We start from the raw sequence: 22,952 nt of genomic DNA on the forward strand, positions 1-22,952 counted from the left end.
CACCTGAAGGACTTTGGCCCAGTGACTTTGAGTTGAGCCTGAATACCAAGAGGACGTGTTGCTACGCAAGCTTACAGAATAAATAATTTTCTTAATCACAGTGTGAGATGGAAGTGTTAGAACGCAGGGTCCGCTCCTACACAGGACAGCACAACAGAGTCACAGGGGCTGCTTCTGCATAATCTAACCCAGTATAGTAAATCTTGCGTCTTTCTCAACGTGACAGAGAAACTCTGATAATGTTGCCTTCTCATATGCCTGTGAAACGTACACGTTACAAGCTGGCTGGGTCACCGTGGTTTGCTTGGTCCATTTCTAAACTGACTTTACTGTGGGGCAATTCTCCGCTATGCTCATTATTGGTGTCCTGGCGGTGGGTTTTCTGTAGCACACAGGCCAGGGCAGATACACTTCAGTAGGGTGGGCTATAAAAGGAAGAAGTTGATAACAGGTCTGAAAGAATCCATAATGGGAAAGATGAGAATGGTTATCCCTGGTTTTCACTCTGATTTTTCAGCTGTCGGATCATTCTGTGGCTGTTCCAAGGCTGGAAATCCCAAGTGTAGTGCAGAATTAATGGGAAACAAAGGAAGTCGCATGCCTGCTCTATTGTTTTTTAGTTTTTATTTATAAATGTGACCATTATCTCATTATATAATCACAGCAGGACATGCCAGGAAATGCCAGTGGATTTCTGCATTATTCAGGTGAGTTAGAGGCTTCAGATTTGGCTTTGTATCTTCTCAGTGACAACCCTCACTGTTCACATAGTATTAACAACACTGAGGTTAACCAGGGTGTGCAGGACCCACCTGGTAAAACCCATTCTCTGTGGTCTTTATTTTTATACAGTGTCTTAAACTTCCACAGCACTTCAGAGGAAGAAGCTTGCCCTGCCCCTAAAAAGCACACACTATGTATATACAATATAATGAGGGGATAAGTAAATATGAGGGGATAAACATGAGGTATACTGATACTATGTAGTTTTAGTGTTCTTTTGGAAAGACCCTGCTCCTTTTGTTATCTGTCTGTTACTGTGTTTATTCTAATCTATTTACTACTTCAGTTTTCCCTACCTCTGCATGGGCAGATTAATAACTTTGTTTGTCTTCTGCAAAATTCTGTTTTATTTTCTCATCACTGCATGGGTCGGTCTTCTTTCAGCGCAAGCCATTTTCTCTAGTATAGAGATGATTAACTTTTGCAGTAACTATGCAAAAATGTATCTGATGTTGCGATAGGAGCCTCCACTGCATTAAGTGGTATGCTAGTAATTTAGCAAAATCAGGGCTCCTGAAATGGTCTTTTCTTGCAACACGCATGCTTTTTTCCACTCTTGATAACAATTAATCAGTTTAGCTTGGGGACACAAGTCTTCAGAAGGTGCAAGTGACTTTCTCCACCCCACCCTAAGCCCAAACTGTGGTTGTTTGGGTTTGAGCTCAAAATAACAGACTGTGTTGTTCGATGATGTGTTGGTCAAGGCAAAGCAATGTGCATCACCTTGGGTTTGCTGAATTATATAAAACAATGGAGCAGACCTTTGAGCAGTTACCCTGTTTAGTCCCAATCTTGGTTTCTACCTGATCTGAAATGATGTCCACTAGCTCTTTCTTTAATTACAGGCTCCAAAATAAAAAAACAAAACAAAACAAAATTTAAAGCATGGACAAGTTAACCTGTGCAGTTGCATTTATGTCATTTGAAACAAAGGTTGAGTATTAATGGCGCTCTCTATCCCAAAAACACAGCCTTTTCCATAGCATCCTCCACTTTCATATATTCCAGATGAGATGGGTAGTTAGTACATTGGAAACGGGGGTTGTTGCGCATATAGTTAAGGAATTCTGGAGCTCCTGGGACGATGATATTGTCAGCCAGAAGAACCGAGCCCTTCCTCAGCAAGTTGCATTCCTAGAAAGAAGAGAAATTGCTTCATGGTGGCTGTTGAGCAGACATTGGCTTGAAGGTAATGTGCTTTCCTGTTAACCATGTACTCAAGTGCCTGCATCCAAAAACCCATTGTACTACAGGTTTGGAGGGAAGAAAAGACATGGGAGAAGCTGAGTAACTGACTGATCCTTTGTGGTCACGTTTAATATGATGACTTTTTCTGCTAACACAATCAGTAGAACATTAGAGATGCTGATAACATGTTGAGTCATTCAGGTTCTGAAATAGAAAATCAAGTGCAGTGGAGGCGTGCAGTTTGCTGCTCAGATTGTTTCCAACTATGTCTACATGATCAGTAAGATGGTTTTGTTTTGGCTCTCAGGCCTAATGTTTGAAAACTTCTTTAATATCACATTAAAATGTTGAAGTAGCTCTTAAGGTCACCTGAGAGACTCGCATGTACCAGTCTGCTTTGGCCAGTCTCAGTCAAACTCCAAAACCACTAAATGAATAAAAGATTTTCTGCACTTGTTTTCCTTTCATCTTGTACAACTTTCTGCCATTTTGTTCAGGAGCTGGGCTTGAAGCAGGGTTTGTGCACAATGAAGATCACTGACAAATTTCCACAAGGCGTAATTAAACTTGCAATATTCACTTCAAGTGCAATGTTTATCCTCAGTAAACCTACAAACCTAATTTTTACTGGTATTTTTGTCTAGCAGAAGTTGTTTATCTGAGCTTACCAGCTGTTTTAACACAGTCTGTAGTTAATCAGGCTGGTTGTTATCCTGTGTTTACAGGCAGCAGTTGTAGCCAAAACATGGGGTGTTTTTTATTGCACCCAGTATATTAGAGAAGTCCTGTTGATGAGTGTGCTGCGGAGGCTGTTTAGCTTACTGCTCTTGCCTCTCGTGACTGAACACCAGTCAGCACAGTAGAAGCAATTTTAAAGACATGGCAAATATCCTCTGGTCTGTTGCGCAGCTTATAGAAGCCTACAAGTGACAGCATACTGTATTTTCCACTGGTCATCAGGATTTCAGATTCTCTTTGTGTCAGACTTTTCTACAAGTGCATGAAAAGGAATGCTGTCTGAGCCACCCTCATTATATATTTCACCTGAATATCTTAGTCGTATTTCATATTCATTATTCATATTGCAATACATGCCAAAATTGCATGTTAGAAGGTTTGTAACATCTGAGAAAATGTGGGGATCTTTTCTTCATCTTTCTCCTCTTAATTTTGTAAGTTTTTTGTTGTTGTTTTTTTAAGCAAAGCAACTTCATGTCACAGTTGCAACAGACAACACCATGATGGAACTAAACTACCTCTTTGTTTTGGCTGTGTTGTGAAGGTTAAGCTCCGATAAGGATGTGCTAGCTCTTCCCAGTGGAGAAAGCTCAGTCACCCTTACACAGGCAGTTTAAAAGAAAACATTCTCTGGGTACAAAATAACTGTAGGGAGGGAACATTTTCTTCAGCTACTGTTGTGTAAACTCAATACTGGCTGTTCACAACCCCAAACAAATTTCAAACAGCTATCTGAAGGACAGGGCTGAAATTAAAAAACAGGGGAGCCTGGATGAGAAAATAATGTAGTCCTCAAGCAGGGGACAGGACGTAGTTGGCAGGTTCTCAATGTAAGAAGCAGCGTCAAAAAAGGTGGATTTACTTGTGAAGAAAATAATTTAAAAATTACACTTCCATACAAATAGTTAGGCAGTTGTAGAAAATTTTATCAGCCTGCAGCTCCAAAGCTAGGAGAGTATCTGTGCTGTGTTGATAGATACAGATGTTGTGAATGTCAGTTATTTAACACTTGAAAATACCTTCCTATCCAGAAGTCCTCTAGTAGTTACCTCACCTATCATTGCCTACTGCTGTTACAGCCAACTTGTTTTGTAATGCTAACAGTAACGATTAAGGTGGACTGGGAAGAAATGAGCATAATTTTTCCACGTTCGGGGCTGGAGATAAGAGTTGGACAGCACTTCCCTAGCAAGTGCCTGACCGGCACAGTCTGCGCTCCTCCAAAGGTTGCTTTGCAGCCAATTAATTAGGTGGTGTAAAGACTCCCAGAAGGGTGATACCCAGCTGTGCTACCAAAATAGTATTTCATCAGAAGGCTCTGCTGGCACCACAGACCCAGGCAAAAAAAGGGGTACTGAGGAAATGAGAGAGGTGGAGCTGGGATATGCAGGTCCAAAGTCTCACCTGCTCCCGGGATCAGGATGGTTTTGGGTCAAATGTTCCAGTTAGTGACCGTGCAGACTCTCCTTCTCGGGAGCGTAAGACACAGACCATGCATTCTTCCAGCTGGGATTTCTACTGCAGACCCATTTGTTCAGGAAACAAAATGGTTCAACAGTATTTGCCAAGTCCTGAGCTATGTAGTGTCAGCACTTGTCCCTGACAAAAGTTTTGGATCCTGTCCCCAAAATCCTCTTTTCTTGTAAGGTTGCTATTTTGGCTGTCATTCTTCATTTTACAGAGGATGAGGTCCTTCATAAAGAATATAGGCCTCATGGACATCAAGGCATTTGCTACTTTACTTTTAAGACTGGAATTGTGCAAACTGACCTGAAGCAAGATGGTGTCTGGTGTGTATCTGTCTTTCCAGTGGTCCAGGAAGACAAAATCCAGAGTATCCACTTCATATTTTTTCTTCAGCTGGGGGATAATTTCCTCTGAAGGACCTTCTAGGAGTTTTACCTGAAATGCACATCCATCTGATGAATTGTGAACCATTAAGAAAAAGCACATGCCTCTAGTTCATTTTAAATTGTGGCCAGACATCAGCGATCCTCTTTATAGCTCAATATTGCCTCAGTTGAATTATTTCATAGAGTTAGATCAAGTGTACTTTTTTCTTTTTGACAAATCAACTCAGTTGTGTTCCAAAACATGGGTTTGGGTGGTTTTGTTGGGTTTGTGTTTGTTTTTTTTTTTTTTAAATAATAGCAGAAAGAGTGACCTGTTGTTTCTGTTGGATAACGTGATTCTTTACTGGAAACATGGGAATCTCCTGTTGAAAACAGTACTTTTAATTACTTCTTTAGTTACATCTCAGTTGAATCTTGTAGTCCAAGGGAAGCAAAAAATGCAGAGAATAGGTTAGTTTAGAATAAAGCTGGAGGCTACAGTATGTAAAATTCATATGGCCAGTAGAGGGAGAAGGCAGGACAGAGGCTATTACATCTTCCTCACAGGTTTATTGGCATAAGTGCTGTTAAACTGAAAGAAGCTGCTGCACATTGATTTGTTAAGCAAGCGCCATATACTGTGAGTGGAGTAAAAAAGCGGTAAGGAAATCTGTCTGGTTTATGACTCATAGCTGATTAGGAGATTAAATCAGATGGGGAAAATGCTATTTTAGATGTCACTAGTACTTCAGGTTCTCTTCAAGAAGTTAAGAAACGCATTAGAAGATCTCATGGTGGGATTTATCTCCTCTAGTTTTATCATCTATGTTGAAGTGAGTTGTTTAGTTGAATAGACAGGCACTTCTCGGGCATGAATCCTCTGACCTGCTGTAGATGTCTGCCTTGAGCTGAGACAGATCATAGACTGGAAATATCTGCATCTCAACCAACTGTACAGAGAGACAAGACACCTCAGATTGCACAAAATTTAGGTATATGTACTGTGACCAACTAGATTTGGGTAAGTACATCTCATCTGAAGTGCATTGCACATAATGCAACTGCTTCTTGTGAGCTTTTGTAACAAATTAGATTATGGTTCAGTTTTCTGTTGTACTCAGTCTTGACACTGATTTGAACCTTTTAGTTTATATAGAGAAAACCAATATTCTAGTCCAGGTTTTGGGAGGTAACATAGTTAAGTCCTCAGCTGTGCTGCTGTGAGAAGTCAGGGACTGTAACTAGGCATGGAGCTAGTTAAATTAATAAGGACTGTGGGTGCAAGAAAAAAAAAATACAAAATGTCTATGAATAAATGTCAGATATAAATCATAGAGAGGCTTCTGATTATGAGGAGGAGGAATCTTTGGGGCAGTCTTGCAGTTCAATAATGGCAGTAAATCTACCCAGTTTTGCAATACTAATTTTATGAAAAGGACTGTCTGTGCTGATGTCCTGTGACTATAAGTGAAATAATTGACTCTGGAGCCTCCCTCCAGGCCTGTATTATTATATTTGAAATATTATTATTATTTCAAAACCCTATGGGTTTTGAAAACAGCTGTCAGCAAATGGCCTGTCTACTGTACTAACCAGTGAATAGCAAAGAGGCCAAACTAGAAGATGAAGTCTAAATGCTTTCCAAATGTTAAGGAGATAGGGATGTGTATGATTGTTTCTGATCTTGCCCCTCTGAATCTTCATCCTGACTCACATAGCAAAGAACTTTGGAGAACAGCCCTGATTGTTTTGGTCAAACACACATCTTGACAAGCCTCAAACTCTACCCTGACTCTCAGCTGGGTCTGCATCGTATTTGGACTCCTGACTGATGCTAACAAATTTAGCTCACTTGCACGGTATATACAGAAGAGCAGACAACCTTGGTCCTCTGTGTGGATACTGGTAGCTTTTCCCTGCTATCAAGCCTGATGGTTAAACTCTGCATGTTCCCACTTAGGATGTCATACTTGCCTGACAAGTAAAAAACAAATTTAAACCTATTATTGTTGTTTCTATGGATAAAGTCCCACTCTCCATATATTGCTTCCTCATACCAACAAGAGATAAATGGTATTTACCTTATCTTGTACTCCAGCAAACTGAATCATCTGTTTAGCTATAGCAGCAAATTCTGGGTTGAACTCCACAGTGAGAAGGTGAGCTCCTGCCTTCAGTAGCCGAGCAATCCTAACTGCTGAGTAGCCACAGTATGTTCCCAGCTCCAGTGCAACTGATGGATTGACCTCTTCTACTGTCTTGTCTAGAATTAAACCTGAATAAAATGGAAATAAGGTTAACTTTTGGCAAAATCAAACTGGTTCACATACAGAAGAGCAGGTTAATGGCAGTAAAGAAACTTACAAACTCCATGTACTCAGTTGCTTGGGACATTCAAAAATTAAGGGTTGATGTCAAATTGTATATGTTTCCTCTGCGAATTGGCTTATCTGTGATCAAGTTGATCATGGACATTCTAAGTTTCAAAATGCAAACTTTCAACTAAAAAAATCTTAGTTTCACAATACAAACATTTCTTAGTAAGCAAATACCTGAATTAACTAAAATATTTATAGTGTTACAAGGGAAAAATGCAGGGGTTTTTTTTCCAATAACTTATTGCAGAAACTGGCCAAATTTGTGAAATATGTAACTCCTGAATTTTGAGTGCTCATATTTGTTGCAAATGTTACATGCAGTAGTCTGATACAAAATTTCTCATACTAAACACTTGTTTTTAAAGGGAAAAAGAAAAATCTAGTTATAAAATTGCAAAATATTTGGATTCACTAGATGAACTTGTGGAATGGAAAGCGTTAGTCAATTGTTAAGAACAAAAAAATATTCCCCAAAAGAAGTGACGGTGTACTATATTCGGTCCTTCTGAAGAAAAGGATTTATTTGAGAGAAAACTGTCTCCTCTTACTTGTATGGCTAGAAACTAGATAACTAATCTGAAAAAGTATTTGAAGGGATTTTACTCTGAGCCATGGAACTTTTCAATGTACATATACAAATAATTACATGATATTTTCCTGGGTTTCATTTGTTTATGAATAGTGTGATGATGATGCTTGCATCTTGCGATCATGTGGTCACTCTCAAAATCTTAGGAACTAAAGATGCATTAACTTTGATGGCTCTTATCTGAGGAAAGGTCATCTTGTCAGAGCAAAACAAGTGGAAATTTTAAGAATATAATCCCAAATGATCAAAGTTTAGAGCTTTAAGAATTCCTACTCAGCCACCACCTACTGTTCTGTTGCCCTAAGCACCCCAACCCGGTATGCAGAGGAGCTAGTTTCAAAATGTACCCATGACAGAGAAGCATTTTTATTACAATGCTTACGGTTGTATTTCATTAGCTATATTAATCCCAGACAAAGCAAATTTCCCCTGCAATTTCCCAGTAAGAGGTACTTTTGTGTCTAATTCATAAGGGAACATGTTAACATTTTGCCATTACAGTTTTTTGAAAAGATTGTCACTTTCCTGCAGCTAAGAAAAAACATGTTTTGTCCGCATATTTTCCTTTAGGAGGCAAGAACAAAATTATTTACTTGCTAAGTAGCAGCAATGTCTGATAGCTGCTTTCATGTATTACACGGGTAGGATTTCTCCCCTCAACAGTAACTTATAACTTATGCTTGCATACACAGAATTCATATTGTTTAAAACACTTTTTTTTTCAATTAGCTATCTTTCGGTTAAGGATCTGAAAGTACTTAACATAATGAATTATGCGTTAAGGCCACCCTGTATAGGAACTGAGTATAATGCAACCCTAGATTTTTCACATAAATTGTCACCCTCTGCTTACACACCTCCCATGTACACAACAAACAAACCCAGATTTGGTCCTATGACTTTCTGGATTACTCACTGGATACCCCTCCTCAAAAATATCTGCACAAGCACGCATTACTGTTTACAGAACTACTCTGCTGACCACAAGGCTCTTGTGGGTTTTATTTTTTTTTCAGCAGATGGAAGTTACCATGTGAATACAATAAGATGTCCTGTATTATGCTAGTCTTGAAGGATCTTTCAAGTGCTGATCCCTGCTGTAATTACCTTTCTCATCGCCCACATTCATGGCCCACTCTTTCTGGGAGCAGTACTTATCTATAGTGTCCAGCACACTACAGGGGTCTCCTCGGACTGCATTCTGCAGCACGAAATTTAAAATCCTCTGTTCTTTGCTCTGATTCATGATGAAATTGGTTATTTTTTCCCGGATTATTTCATTCCAGATAAGGGCAGCAGTGCCGTTTTTCCTGATGAGCACCACAAAGAGCAGCAAAATGAAAAGCAGGACGAAGACAATGAACAAAAGGACTGAAGAGCTCTCCAGCATCTGGAAGGACAGAGAAAAACAGCCCAGGGTTAAGGTGGCACGGGAGAGAGCTATCCTTTTTATAAACATTAAGCTGAATAACCCACAACCAACCATACTGAACAGGAACACACAGAGTTTAATTCTGATATTGTCCAGAGTAGCTGAAAATTACTCTCTCTGTCACTTAGTAATGGATGGTGCTCTGTGGCACTCCCTTTAGAAGCCAATTTTACAGGCAGTCAACAAGTAGCTTTATTTAATGCCCTTCCCCCACACAGCTGCTCAGTCCTGGCTCCAAGCATGCCACTGCACAAGGAGCCTCTCAGCATCAAAGCTGTTCTAACCATTTTTCAAAGGATTTAATATCTTTAATTAGAGCCTGCATGTGATCCCACTCTCCTAATTTTTGAGCATGGGGAAACTTCCAAGCTGGCCTTGGTAAGAAAATATGGAACGTTTCACCCTTTAATTTTGAGCACAGTATCAGCAGAAACTGGGTGCTGTTAGGTAACATTCTGTTTCAAATCAGCAGGTCCTAAGTTACTACCTGGCATGCAGACCTCTTTGCTAGCACCTGCCCTTCTTGCATGCTCTGCAGAGAAGCTGAGCTTGATGTTTCAGTAGGACTCGGCCTGCCTCCTTCCTTTCAGAGCCTGCAGCAGAAGTACCCAGGTGGAATGGTTTACAGAAGATAGCAGCCTTTTTCCTGTCTATAAAACCTTTGACACGAGCCATCAGTCTGATACTTTTGAGAACAAAAGATACATTTCCTTTTATAAAGTAGGGATGTTTTCTCACTGGTTATAAAACCATAAAACCGAATCCCTGAATCAGAGACGAGCCCAGGCTCATGAAATTGTAGAGATGTAACAAAAGGGCACATTGTACTTCTCTGACGGGCCAGCTAAAGCTATCTGATGGGATTGTGCCTGTTCTCCCCCTGAAATTCAGTGTCATAGCTGCAGGTGCCTATGTGTGTGCAGCATGGGTGGTGTGTGTTTCTGTTTGAAAGTGTAGGGCATATGAACATAAATCTCAGCAGATGGGATGCATGTCACCCTGCACAGCTAAAGCAATAAATCCCATCAAAGCCATTTACTCTGATGGATTTCAGACAAGCCAGTATACAGGAAGGTGCATTTACTTCCATGCAGGAGTCACAGGACAAAAGATCTGATAAAGAAAGGGTTCTTAAAATTAAGGAATTGATTTAGCCTTTGAGAGGGTGCCAAACTAAGGCTTGTGATTTGCCTGAGGATTCTCTGCACGTGAAGCTCCTCTCGTACAACCCAAAACACACCTCATTTCTGATGATGTAGCTTATAACACCTCCACTTTTCCACCTCTGCTTCCCGCAAGCCAGGGCTGACAGTTGCATACTGGGAGGAGAGCACAGGTTGGAATGTGCTCCAGTTAGTATTGGGATGAACGAATGCCAAGTTCATTTGTTCTTTAAGTCTAATTAGGCATTTGAGCACAGGCCTAAAGCATTCAGAACCAATTCCTTAACCTCAGCAGGCTGGCTTGAATTGCACTATTTTTTAAGCTGTTACTTTTAAAGAACATGACACTCAACTCGTTCTAGTCTCTGATTCTTTCTATTAAGTCTCTTTCTCTTCCAGCTTGCTAAAAATGGTGAACAGCTTCCACTTGCACTTGTATTAATGTTCCACCTACCTGGAGTTCAGCAAAACCACTGCTCCAACAGGAGCTACAACATCCTCAAAAAATTTGCCTAAGTTGCCCAAGACCAGAGGTAAAGGGGCTATATGATTAGCCAAATATTCCCCCCGATCTTTTCCTACCTGTTCTTGCTTCTCTTTTTTTGTTTGTTTCCCCTAAATTGTCCCAGAAAAATCCTAAATTTGATGGGTGGTCGGACCTCCATTCTGTAGTGGGACTTGGCACATACACATTACACATGGGAAAAATCTATTCCACTGCTTTAAATTTTGAATCATCATGCAGAACATTTTGAGTTCAGAAGATGACTGAGTTTCCATGGAGATATGCTCAACCTACAGTACAGCCGGTGTTTGTTCACCCATCCACTTATCTTAGTTGCACAGCAAGCATGATTTGTTTGGAGCAGTTAAAAGTCTCTCTCTCTTGCTTTTAAGTGGTCACCAATGTTAATACTTACCTTTAATGCTTTCCTTGCAAAGTCTGACCTGAGACATTTCCTTTCAGGGCTCGCCAGCATCATTAGCACATGAAAATCTTGCTTCTTGGGCTTTCTGAATTTTGTTTCCTAGCTAGTAAGAACCTGCTTCTTTACCTCAACAGGATCAACGTCAATTTTTCCTCTTCCCTTCTATGCACTAGTAGTTCTACTGATCAGTCCCAATCGCCCTGCACCTTCCAGAAGGGACTTCTGATTTTTCTAGTTGTTCTACATGAAGGTGTTCCACATTATCTGTCCACTGAGAACTTGGATTGGGCTATGAAAATATCATTGGCTTAACATAAAAATGTCTCTCTAGCTTCACTTGGCTTGTCTTCACTTGGCTTTCATGGCTTAGTTGCTTGTATGGTCATTGTTGATGGATTTGGATTACTGACATAGTTGAGAAAGAATTATTCTGAACTGCAATGAATGGATGGAGCCCAGAAACCATTTACTCAAGCCAGCAGGTATCTAACCTTCCTGCCTCTGGACAAGGGAAACCACGTGAGCTCTGCATACCAGTGACTCACTTGGTGGCAGTCCAACCGTATTCAGGTCCCTCCAGAACTGAAGACTGTTGGCATTCAGAATTATTTCAGACTACTGCCAGACATAATCCTCTGGTTACAATGGATACTTTGGCATCCTCTGAGTACAATTTGCCACAGGCTGTTGCTTTGGCACTACAAGATTCTCCCAGCATGTTTGGGGCTGCCCTTCAAAGATCCGTCAGACAGCAAGAATGGATGATAGCTGCAGGATAAACTAGGTGGTATATTTTTTGAGGAACAGCTTTCTTCCCTTATTGCTTAGTATAGATATGAGACCATTTGGTGAGATTTCTCAAAAGAGGGAGAGATAGCATCTGTAGAAACCCGCCCGTGCCTGCAGGAATTCTGAGACTTCTTTTTCGGACAGGGAACAGACTGTGAAGACTTTTTTTTATACCTTAACAAAAAGGACCTACTTGACAGTAAAATCCTGCCCCTCCATTTTCACACTGCTTCCCAGGCATGGAAGGGTATGTCAGCAAACCAGGTTTCCGTTGTATTATTTTCCCACGCTGCTACAGGCTCTATACACCAAAATTACAAGACATCACATGCTCTGAAGTCCACATATTAAAGAAGGACAGCTTCTTCATTGTCTGCAGTCTGTGAAATGCTATTTCTTAACGTGTATCTCTTAGCCAGAGCAGAGAAAAGCACTCGACTCGGATTAGACCTGCTGATTTTTAGTAACTTCAGCTTATCTTCAACAAATAAATACTTCACCCTCATCCTTACTTGGACAGCAGTATCCTTTTAAAGATTTTGTTGTTTTAAAAGAGTGCACTTTGTGCAGAGAAAGATGCCTGGTTTGAGATGTACATGCCCTATCTTTTCAAAGGCATAGATTCTATTTAGACTGCTGCCACCCACGGCAGGTACTGCAGTGTTGTCATCCTGATACCAAGAAGCAACTAGCTTGACAAAAAGGTGTAAAGTGGGATATGCTTCCGAACCACACAGATAGCTATCGCCTTCTATCTCTTCTAGCCATTCTTTATGCAAAAGCATGAGCAGGCTGACAGCCCTTTAGCTCATCTGGAAAGGCAACAACTGATAGTTCTGCTGGGCCACCCAGGAAACAAATTTTGGATCTTCACTATGAAATCTTATCGCTTCAAGTTTACCCAAGAATCCCCTCTGAAGGCAAAATACTAACCTGCATTTCTCTTTGTGTCTCTTTGGATCTAGACTGGTGAGTGGCTGTTAGCACTGGTTTGTTTATACATTTTGTGTAACATATTTGTCAAGAAGACAAAAAAAGCTATAAATTTAAGCTCAAATGTGTGTGATTTGGGGATGGTCTTGGATCTAAAACTTAAGCAAAGAAGCAATTCAGCTTGGCCATTCCTATGATCAAGTGCTCAGAGGGATCCATTTCTTACAGTGCCTCAGTTAGATCTTTGCACTTCTGAGTCCCAAATGAATGCTGCCATACGTAACAGCAGAGCCCACCTGCCTCCACAGATCCTTAGAGGTTGCTCACAGGTAGCAACAACCTATATAATACATGCTGGTTTTTTCCATTCCTAGACAAGGTCACTTGTTTTTGCTGTATCAAGGAATGTTTTTCAACTACTGGGGTTTTTTTTTAATTATTATTGCTGTATAACACCCCAGCAACTTCATAAACTGGCAGTATGGGTTGTTGTTAGCAGAGCTCCTTTAGGAGGCAATTACCCTGAAAAACACTTTCTAGAGAAGGTAACTTTTAAAAGGAGCAAGTCAGACATATCTTTTCCTTTTCCTTTTTTTTTTTTTTAAACACACTTTCTTTTTCAAAGTTTGTCTCTCTCTTAATTTCTGTCTTCTTAAAAGTGAAAATAAATTTAGGGATAGCAGTAGACTGTAAAAGCAGCCTGCCAAGAGCAAGATGCATTGGTGATGGTCATGTACCCAGAGGGGAAAAAAAAATCTATACCAAAATAGGTAATTGCTTTCATATTCTTAGGTGGAAAATATTTTATATGAAAACTAAGTGTGTAATTAAACCAATTTAAAACTACCACTACCTAAGAGACAGTCATGTTATGACAGCTTTAGAAAATGCAACTGTTATTTTAGCTTTAATGTGGATTCATGAGATTCATTAAATATGCAATAAAACTGAACTTGTGTATAGTCAAGTTTCCCATAACCACTTATTACAAGGCAGTTGCTCTTATTATTTAATGCTTGTACTGAGGTTCCAAATACACAGGTTAGCACTGCAACCTGTCTGTGCATTAGAAACACCATGATAAAGTGAGCCTTCTCTTTGAAAGCTAAAATTTGAAGTGGAAAATAGTAGGCAAAATGAAAAATTGAGTAAGGGAATAAACAGAAAACTGGAGGGATAAAATTATGGAAAGGAATGAATAACACGTATCACTAAATCTGTTTTTGAGAAGACAGAGTTTAAAAGACAACATATTAAAATTTCATGCCCAAACCTGTCAAACTACTGATGAGTCTTCCTAAAGCACTGGGTTATTTTCATATGCATCTAATCTTACTCATTTTGGCAGGTCTCATAAGACCAAATCATAACTTGATAATGCAGTTCAGCAGTTTTCCCCTGATGCAAACCATATTCAAACAATCAGCATTCAAATGGGAGTACTTCTGTTTCAACTTAGAGATTTAAAAAGACACTTTTAAAGACAGAAGCGAACACAAATTGTGGGAATCTGCTGTCCCGGCTTACCTGCCCTTGAAGACAAAATACGTAAGTCATTCCAATGGTTGTAAAAGTAGCCTCAAGAGACTGGCTCAGGCTTAGGGATCTATTATTATGGCAGTAGTTGTTAAGTTAGGGGATTCACTTCCCCCTTACTATTACATGATCTCCAGTTTTTCTAAAAACAAAAATGCCCATGTGATGGAGCACAGAACAATACATCCTGTTCTTTATTCTTGTACAGGTGACTCCAGCCATTTCACCAAAGGTTAGAAAAAGGATCTTTCAGTAATGCTATTTATCAGTCCTTCTCGTAAATTTTTCCAAGTACCGTTAAAAAATAATTGGTCTTAGAATTCCCTGAAGTGAAAAAATAAGGATTAGAACAATTGGTAACATCAATTTTTTAAGGTAACTCCAAGTAACCAGATAAATTCAAATTGAGATTTTTCTCAGCGTTTCATAAAAACTGTATGAAGTTTTCATAACACTGTTAAAGGAAGGTGTACAGAGATTTGATCTAAACTACTGATTGCTGCTGTTTCTCTCTCAGATTCCAAAACAATCTCCCTCTGCTAAAAACTTATATTTACTGAGAAGAAAAATAAACATGTTGAAAGTAAGCACCTTTAAATGCTCTGAGTTTTAATAAGGACATATGCTTTAGTGAGTGTCACACAGTGGATTAAAAAAATATCAAATTTGATTATTTAACTGTTCTGAAGCTTAGTTCATTACATTATGAGTAATTAACAAGACCTCATTTCCTACAAATGCAAAAATAAGAGCTGACAGGTATTAAAATACTTGGAAGGTTGAAAACTGTTGGCTAGAACATTTTTCTAATAAAGGTGAATCCTTATAAGCCTAATTACAGAACCTCTCATTACAATTTTAGCTTGGATAAACTGATATTGCTTTGCTTTGTACTGAAAATGAAGTCCTAAACATAATCACAAAAAAGCTCTTCTACAAAGACAGCATGTACATTAGACTGCTATTCTCCAGGACTGGAATGAGAATAAACTTTGTGATCCTGAGTCAGGGGACTTACGTTTGAGTCTCATTTTGGCAGTATTTTTCTGATCTGATCTTGGGTGAGCTGTCTTACCTACATCTTTCTTGCCACAAGAGTAAGTTAAAGTTACTGCTACTTCTGTAACTTTCAAGGTGGTGCAAAGCTGAATTAACCTTTGTCAGAAAAGTCCCTGCTATGGATATATGGATAACATCTGAGGAAAGGCAAAGTGATTTTATCTGCATTTACTAAAGAGATCAATTTTGGGATACCAAGAAGCAAACGCCTATGTGACATTATTATTCTTGAGTTTATGAACATCAGAGAAAATGTGGAGACAAACGATGCTTCACTTTCCTTAAGTGATTTCAGCCTGCTGACAAATCAGGCCTTTGAGGAAAGATGACGTTACATCCAATCTTGCTATAATTTTTCATGCATTTAATCTAACTGCCAAGTACTGGTTGGTCGTTTAAGAGTTTATTACGAGTCTCCAAGCATCCAGACATACTTTAGCATTCTGACGCTAAAGGGTTTAGAATCTAATTTAGACTTTATTAGCTGACATAACCTGGTGAATGGGGAGTGCTTGGTAAATTTATACCATTCAACCTTTTTTCACAAAAGAAGGTTGATGGTATTGAGGATAATAGAAATGGTCTACAGTAGTAGCGTGCCTGGGGACAACGGGGCCTAAGTCATCGCAGAGACACTGCTGCTAAATCTGCAGAGAGAATAATGTTATTCATGTAATGTTTTACAAAGGCCATACAAATTAACAAATTAAACCCTCCCATACATGTACCTGTGTGAAGGAGGTAGGTGTACCCCCTATTTTTAGAAAAGGGTTAAAAAGGTTTATGTTCAAACTCTTTAAAAGCTTCTGCTGAAATCATGCCTTTAAGTATCTCATGCACTAAAGTATGCAGAGGATTTGCATATTAGTAAGGATATATTAGCTGTTTAAGAAGCATCACAGAAACAATGCAGAAGAGTCAGCACATTTCTACACATATTTTAACAATGTCTGTTGCTCTGCACTAGGCCAGAGGAGATCTGTGCTGTGCCAGGACTGGGATTGGAGTTCCTGACTCTTTGTCCTATGCTGTCTTGAATGAGGCAATCTCTGTTTTGTGGCATTTTGCTTTTCTTGATCTTTCCTCAGAGGAAGAAAGGCAGAGTATTTTGGTCAGAAAGTCTAAACTGACTTCTGCCAAACACATTGTATCCTGTTGCTGTAGGCAACGCAATTCAACAGCTTCATATTTTAGTACTTTTAAAGGTCAAAAAAAAAATCTTTTTACCTCCTATTCTTTCGTTATTGTTTATGTATTTTCAGATGAGTGCAACGCTGTGAAGAATAATCAGCATATTGCCAAATGTGAATAGCTTGTATTTCAATGGAAACTTAGTCTGGGAGTTTCACATTCAGATTTTCCACTGACATCATGAAAACAAGCTGAACAGGCTTCATATAATTTTTGACTAAGTATTTCTTGCATGAAATCTAAATTTCCCTCTTCCTAGTTTTTTCAAGTTACTACAATTTAGCTTCACTACCATGACTACAAAAATTCAGACTTCTATAAATGCAAAGTTCTGATGATTACTTCCCCCCCCCCCCCCCGCCTTTTGTCTTTTCTTTTTCCCTCTTCTCAGGTTGAAAGGAAACAAATACATGTTTCTTCTTACTGAATGAAAGGAAAGAACAGAAAAGTGCCTATTGCCTACTAGGGAGCCCCATCAACTAAGCTTCATAAGGGTGTTTAAATCCATTCTCCCCAGATAGATTTCCACTAGGATAATTGCTACCCACTTAAAACTCCCTTCACAGTAGCCATTGTCTAAGTGGTATTCTGTGTTATCACCCAAAGGAAAAGGTTTATATTATGGTTATGTGCCCCATAAAGAAGAGCGGGGTTTAGAATAAACTGGCCACACAGACAGGCCTTATCTCTATTCAACAAGCAGGTCCTCGTGGATCTGCAGCGTTCTGATCCAGACTGGCCAAGTGAACACACTGCATGAGTGTTTGGGGTGAGAAAATTCTTCAAGGATAAGAAATGCATTTTACTGGGCCTTGAGCAAAGACAGCTTTTCAGGAATAAGATCGTTTCAGGTACCCCCAGGAAGCATTTGTTTCTAATAGTCCTTATTCCCACTCCAGAACTGTAGATGCATTTGTACTATTTGTACTAGCATTTGAGGCCAGTGGTTGGCGTAGCTCAGCTGAATTGTACAAATCCCACCTGGGAGGCAGTAGACTGCTAAAAGTAGAAAGTGCTCTGCCCTGTCAGCACACTAAGAGCTGGTCTGTAAAAAGTTTTCTCAGCTGAGATTTTCATGCTTCCCAGGAGGTAAAACAAGCTCCTATTGAATGATTTTGCCCCAAATGTAGGTAGGGAGAAAGGGCTGGAAGAGGAAAGACCAAATGTTGTCCTTAGCATAATCACCTATGACAGATCTATTTCACATTCTCTATATCACAAAGATCAAGGGCTGAATCCTCAGTGTCCCAAATCCCCACTGTGTGCTCCTGTCCTGCTTCCAAGGCTGCCAGCTAATCTAGTGTAAATCTGTCTCTCTCCCATCACAGCTTTCTGCTCTCCACAAGCTGCTCTTCAGGCCAGGGGGAGTGCACGACTGAAACTTGATAGTGAGGACACCCACTGAGGGATCTGAAAGAGTAGGAAGGCAATTGCTGCTGAAACGATGGCTTATTTCTATGGAAATGAACAGCTCTAACAGGCCAGGCAAGGTGGGATCCACCACAGGACAGCAGGTAACCAAAGCACTGCGTGGGAAGAGGCAGCCTAACTGAGACAGAGCAGGGCATGAGACCTCGGTCTCGAATCCTGAGTGAATGCCCGCCCCAGAAAAGTAGCTGGAGTTGGCATAGTGTCTGTTACTTCAGCTAGAAATTGCTTTCTGAGAAATCTCTCCTGAGAGAGTTTTAGCAAAACTGGCTGGCCTCACACATTAAGATCTGGTTTCAACGACTACTGCCAAAATTATGTTTTTTCAGAAAATTCCCAGTCAGTTCTAACTCCAGTGATCCTGAAGGAATGCTGAAAGACAATAGTGTGGGACTGGCAGAGATAAACCTGATACCAGCTGCAGGCTGCTAAGAAATATTGCTAAACTTGAGTGACAAGTAAATTGTTTGCAGTGTTAATGTGGTTAAACTCTTTTTCCACTGATGCAAACTAAAGCTGTAAATCAGGAATTTCTTCTTTTGCATTTAAATACTGCAGTGCTGTGCAAATGCATGAGATTCTGAACCTGAGGGCTTTGTTAGAGGAGTCCATGGCTGAGTAAGCAGAAAAAAGTAAGCTTAAGTGCAGAGATGAAGTAAAGGTTGTTTATAGAGATCACCGGTATGACTTGTGGTTTGACAGTATTCGTAAATATGAGTTTGTTTTTAAAGGACAGAAGGTAAAGAATGTCCATAAAGGGCATCAGAAAGATACTCTATAAGCAGCAACAGGGCTAGCAAGCAAAAGTACTAGCTTTTTGTCTGTTCTTCACAGACATTTTGCTGTAGCAGAACTCCCTCTTGAGAATGAAAACCTCCATAAAATACAGCTGCAGCAACACATTTATAAAAGCAGCTATTCAGACAAATATGACTGAACTGAAGCTTGACTTGCATTCAGCTTTTTACTGAATACAAATGAGTACCAAATTCCAGCATACTTACAGCCATAAATTACATTTTCAATTTAGTTGGGGTTATCTCATCTCGCTTCTTTCAACTGTCAAGGTTTACAATACAGTACAAATGCATGACACACAAATATGTCCTACTTTTTCTCTGTGAAAGCTGCTCACAGACTGACTTCCTAACAATGAGTACCAGTCAGAATGTGGAAAACACCACTTGTTTCATATTCACCACTGTTTAAAATAGTGACATTATCTAAGATAACAAATCATGTCAAGTCTAAGAAATAAGAAAATATAAATATGTACCTTTCTCAGTACAGCAGAAGCTGTTCCCTCCGATCTTTTCCTGTGCTGCTCTGATGTGGATTTTATAGAATAAGAGTCCAAGAGCCTGCAGTATTGTCACATTCGATCACATCACAGGAATAGCTTATCAGTTCTGTTACACAGACTCTAAAAGGAGCAGTGTCCTTTTCCCCAACTCCTCCTTTCACAGATTTCTGCACTCCTTAAAGGTGCTCAGTGCTCTAATAACCTTAGAGAAAGCTATTCATCTGTCCCCTAATGAGAGTGTTCTTGTTACTTAGTTACAGCACAGTGAATGCTGACAAAGTCAGGTATGAGCCAAATCTGTGCTCAGTGTAAATGCACTGCGTTCAATCAAGCAACTCCGGGAATGAATTTGGCCCAAGGGATTTAGTTCTTTTTTCAGCTCCAACGTGGCATGCTACAGCCAGTGCAGAAGTTGTAGAAACAAGACCTAGGCATGTGAGTTAAATATAGAGTGCTGCTGGAGCAAGGAGAGGTATGTATAGCAAATTGCTTAACAGCAACTACAGAAGGAGGTGCAATCAATACATTATAAATAGTACATCTGAATTTCTATAGCTTCTGGTTGGAAAAATATTCTGCTACAAACAGCTTTAAGATAAAAGAAGAGGCTTATTCTTACAAACCTTGTTCTCAGCTTGACTGTCTATATTGTTTCCTTCAAGGTGGAAACAATATAATCAAGCTGCAATTAAATTGCACCATAAAAGAAAATAGTAAGAAAAACCAAAACTCAAACCAATGTGGTGGTAGTTCTCTGCTGTATTCTTACTACAAAACTCAGACCTAGTCAGTGAGTGTTTGAAGTTCTAGCCTAGAAACTTTTTGAAGATTCAAAGAAAGGTTTTGTATCAAATGTGGCAGAAACAGGAGCTGAAGAACTGAAAACAGGCTTTGTCACATGGCGGGGGGGGGCCATCCTTGAAAGAATTAGGGACTACCTGAGAGCATGACAAGAGAAGAATAAAAAATTTTAAGTGGATGAGTTGAATAAAGAATTGTGGGAAAAAGAGGTAGGTGAAGATCAAAGTGGTTTTAGTAATTCTAAACAAAACATAACTAAGACCCTGCAATATAGCACAGTACCCAATGTCAATACAGAACAACTTTGAAGTATCCCTTCCGTGTATAACAGAGCTTTAGCTCAACAAATATTTTCTTATAATCCAGACATCAAGCGGAACAAAGAACGAAATAAGCAATACCGCACTCCAGCTTTACTGACAGTAATTTCCTGTCTGGTCGAAAGCTGGCTGTGAAACCATGACAGGTTGTGTCTGCACGATCCCTGATGCCACCCACAGTTAAAATTAACTGATAATTTCTTTTACTGCTGGGCTGTAGAGAAAAGAGCTTAAACCAGTAAAACTTATTCTATGCACTGACCTGGTTCTCTAAGCATACAGCTATTCTTTGGAGACGTCCTTGCAGTTAACTATAGCTAGTTGTGAACTGGTGGGTGGTATCAGCCCAGCTTCTGCTTAGCAGCATAAATTAGTGCCTAGATTTACCAGATTGAGCAGTGTTCCATGACAACACTTCTAAAGGACTTCTAACTTTGAGCTGAATCATATTCTCCAGGCTAGAAGCATGGGAGGAGCAAACTTGCTTCTGCCTGCCCACAACTGTTTACTTGTATGATAAAGGCTTTGCCTGCAAATTAATCCTTTCTGTTGTCTAGATATTTCAGTACATAAGTAAAAATGGTGAATGGCAATAACTGCCAACTAGATAAAGTCAGAGGTTCAGTTAGTTAAACCACCCAAACTGTGTGACAATGTCCATAAGTTACTTCCAAGTTAATAGAAAGTTGAAATCTTGTAATACGTTATTATGGGATAGTTTTTTCTCCAAGAGAAGTTTCTTTGGTAGGCTGTTAGACATTGGCTTATGCCATTCTTTAATTTACCTTTTTGCCCAAGATAGGGTCTATATAGGTATGGTGAGTTTTTACTAACGTAATAACAAGGCAACAAACTCCAGAGTGCATAACTTTATACACTATTCACATGACTTACCCTTGCCTAGAGAGTAAAAATTTACTCTGATATGAATGCATCTGGGTTAGAGAACTGTGGAGAGCTATGAATGTATTGTTGTAATACAATTTTTATGTAGGGGCAAGATCTTAAAAGATGGATTTGGTGTTGCAGAACGTCAGGATACTGCATTCACAGGGCACGTATATGGAAAGATGTAGACCCAGGATGTCTTAGCTTGGGAGCAACATCACATGAATGGCAACAGGTCAGAATAACTAGCCAGTTCAGACTGACTCACTCTGACAGTTGACAGAGTTAAGCTCACATCTGTCTGCACAAACTTGAGTAGACTTGCTCATATACAGAGCTCCCAGTCTCAAATGGAGGCTATACAGCTGCAATCACATGATGCAACGTAGCAGTGCTATCCCCACTTGCTGTGCATAGCACAGAGCTAAAGCTTTCCCAGTAAATCCATGCCTGGCATAACAACAAATGACATTCCCTTCTTCTAATAATCCTGGCCAAAGACTGGTTTTTAAAAGCCTAAACAAAGGGAGACAGGAGAGCTAGCACATTATCATAAACCCCACACGTCACATGAAACACTGAGTAGAAGAAAATTTTTTTGAGCTTGCATTTTCAGAACAGCAGGAGGGATTTTCTTCTATGTGAATTTGCTGTTTTCAACAGTCAAATTAGCTTCTCTTGCTGAGAAACATGCAAAAGAGGAATTTTGAGAAAGGAAGCACCACTCGTATGAATCAGGAAGCTGCCTGGAGATACCTAAAATAGGAAACAGCTAAAAGAGAAGAGAGATGGCCAGCAAAGTTGTACTCTAAAACTTAACAGATTATACACGCAGTTAGACTATTTTGTATTTACTATGCATCTTAAAAGGTTATCATGTAGACTGAAAAAAACTTCCTGCTTTCAAAGACTTTATAACTCCTCATGAAAACTTTGAAGCTCAGTTAAGTCTACCATATTTCTGTCTTTTCTCCCCTCGCTTTTTTGGTAATATATGTTGAAGCATTTAAATGAAGCCAAGAACCTGTGTTACTTCAAGCTTCATCTGTTTCTGCTGTTTTTTTCCCTCCCTTGCAATCAATTAGTTGTTTAGGACAAACTATGAACAGAAGATTCTATGTTAAGGAAGGAATAAAATGGCATAGATTAAATTCTGAACAACGACAAGTCCTATTCTCAGACAAATTTCTGAAAAATAAAAAAAAAAGCAAAAAGGGAGAAATAGCAACAAAGCTGAAATGTTAAACCATTTTTGTTGGTTTATGAACCTATGTACGAATGTTTCCAGCAGAGGAAACACTGTTAGCTGAAGGATGTATTCTTTGTAACAAGATGTCCTTTTGATGCACTTACTTAGCAAATATTAGACTGGTTGGTTTTCTTCTAGAATTACATTTTTAAATGGCATTTAAATAATGACCTGATTTAGAGTAATTCTGGGATGTGTGTACTTGTCTTAGCTTTCTCAGTGTAGCTGTTTTAGATACATTTACAGACCCTACATAAAAAATTATTAGCTAGTGGGATATATTTGTCCCATCTTAACAAAATGTTGTAAACTTTGTAGACTTCACATGGAAATCTGATCACCACCTTGATCTCATAAACCAAAATTAGTCATTTTCTTCCCTTATCAGTTTGACTTTTAACTCTCTTAAAGATTGATTTGTCA

At 39.4% G+C, this 22,952-nt stretch overlaps 1 protein-coding gene across 3 annotated transcripts; it reads right to left on the bottom strand.

The window, feature by feature from the left end:
* Nucleotides 1-607: 607 nt before the first annotated feature.
* COMT (catechol-O-methyltransferase) lies at nt 608-20,873 on the bottom strand. Of its 3 annotated transcripts, none has more exons than XM_009318504.1 (5): nt 20,780-20,873; nt 8,616-8,898; nt 6,623-6,816; nt 4,480-4,611; nt 608-1,917 (listed from the first exon to the last, which is right to left on the bottom strand). In XM_009318504.1, exons 2-5 carry the CDS (start codon nt 8,896-8,898, stop codon nt 1,738-1,740), a joined length of 789 nt encoding a protein of 262 aa, XP_009316779.1. In that variant the 5' UTR covers nt 20,780-20,873; the 3' UTR covers nt 608-1,737. The 3 variants fall into 3 exon arrangements, with proteins under 3 accessions (XP_009316779.1, XP_009316787.1, XP_009316772.1); XM_009318512.1 differs by lacking the exon at nt 20,780-20,873 and adding an exon at nt 20,655-20,744; XM_009318497.1 differs by lacking the exon at nt 20,780-20,873 and adding an exon at nt 19,245-19,662.
* Nucleotides 20,874-22,952: the final 2,079 nt, after the last annotated feature.

The sequence above is a fragment of the Pygoscelis adeliae genome, unplaced genomic scaffold, assembly GCF_000699105.1.
Source record: "Pygoscelis adeliae isolate BGI_AS28 unplaced genomic scaffold, ASM69910v1 Scaffold410, whole genome shotgun sequence".
Taxonomy (NCBI): domain Eukaryota; kingdom Metazoa; phylum Chordata; class Aves; order Sphenisciformes; family Spheniscidae; genus Pygoscelis; species Pygoscelis adeliae.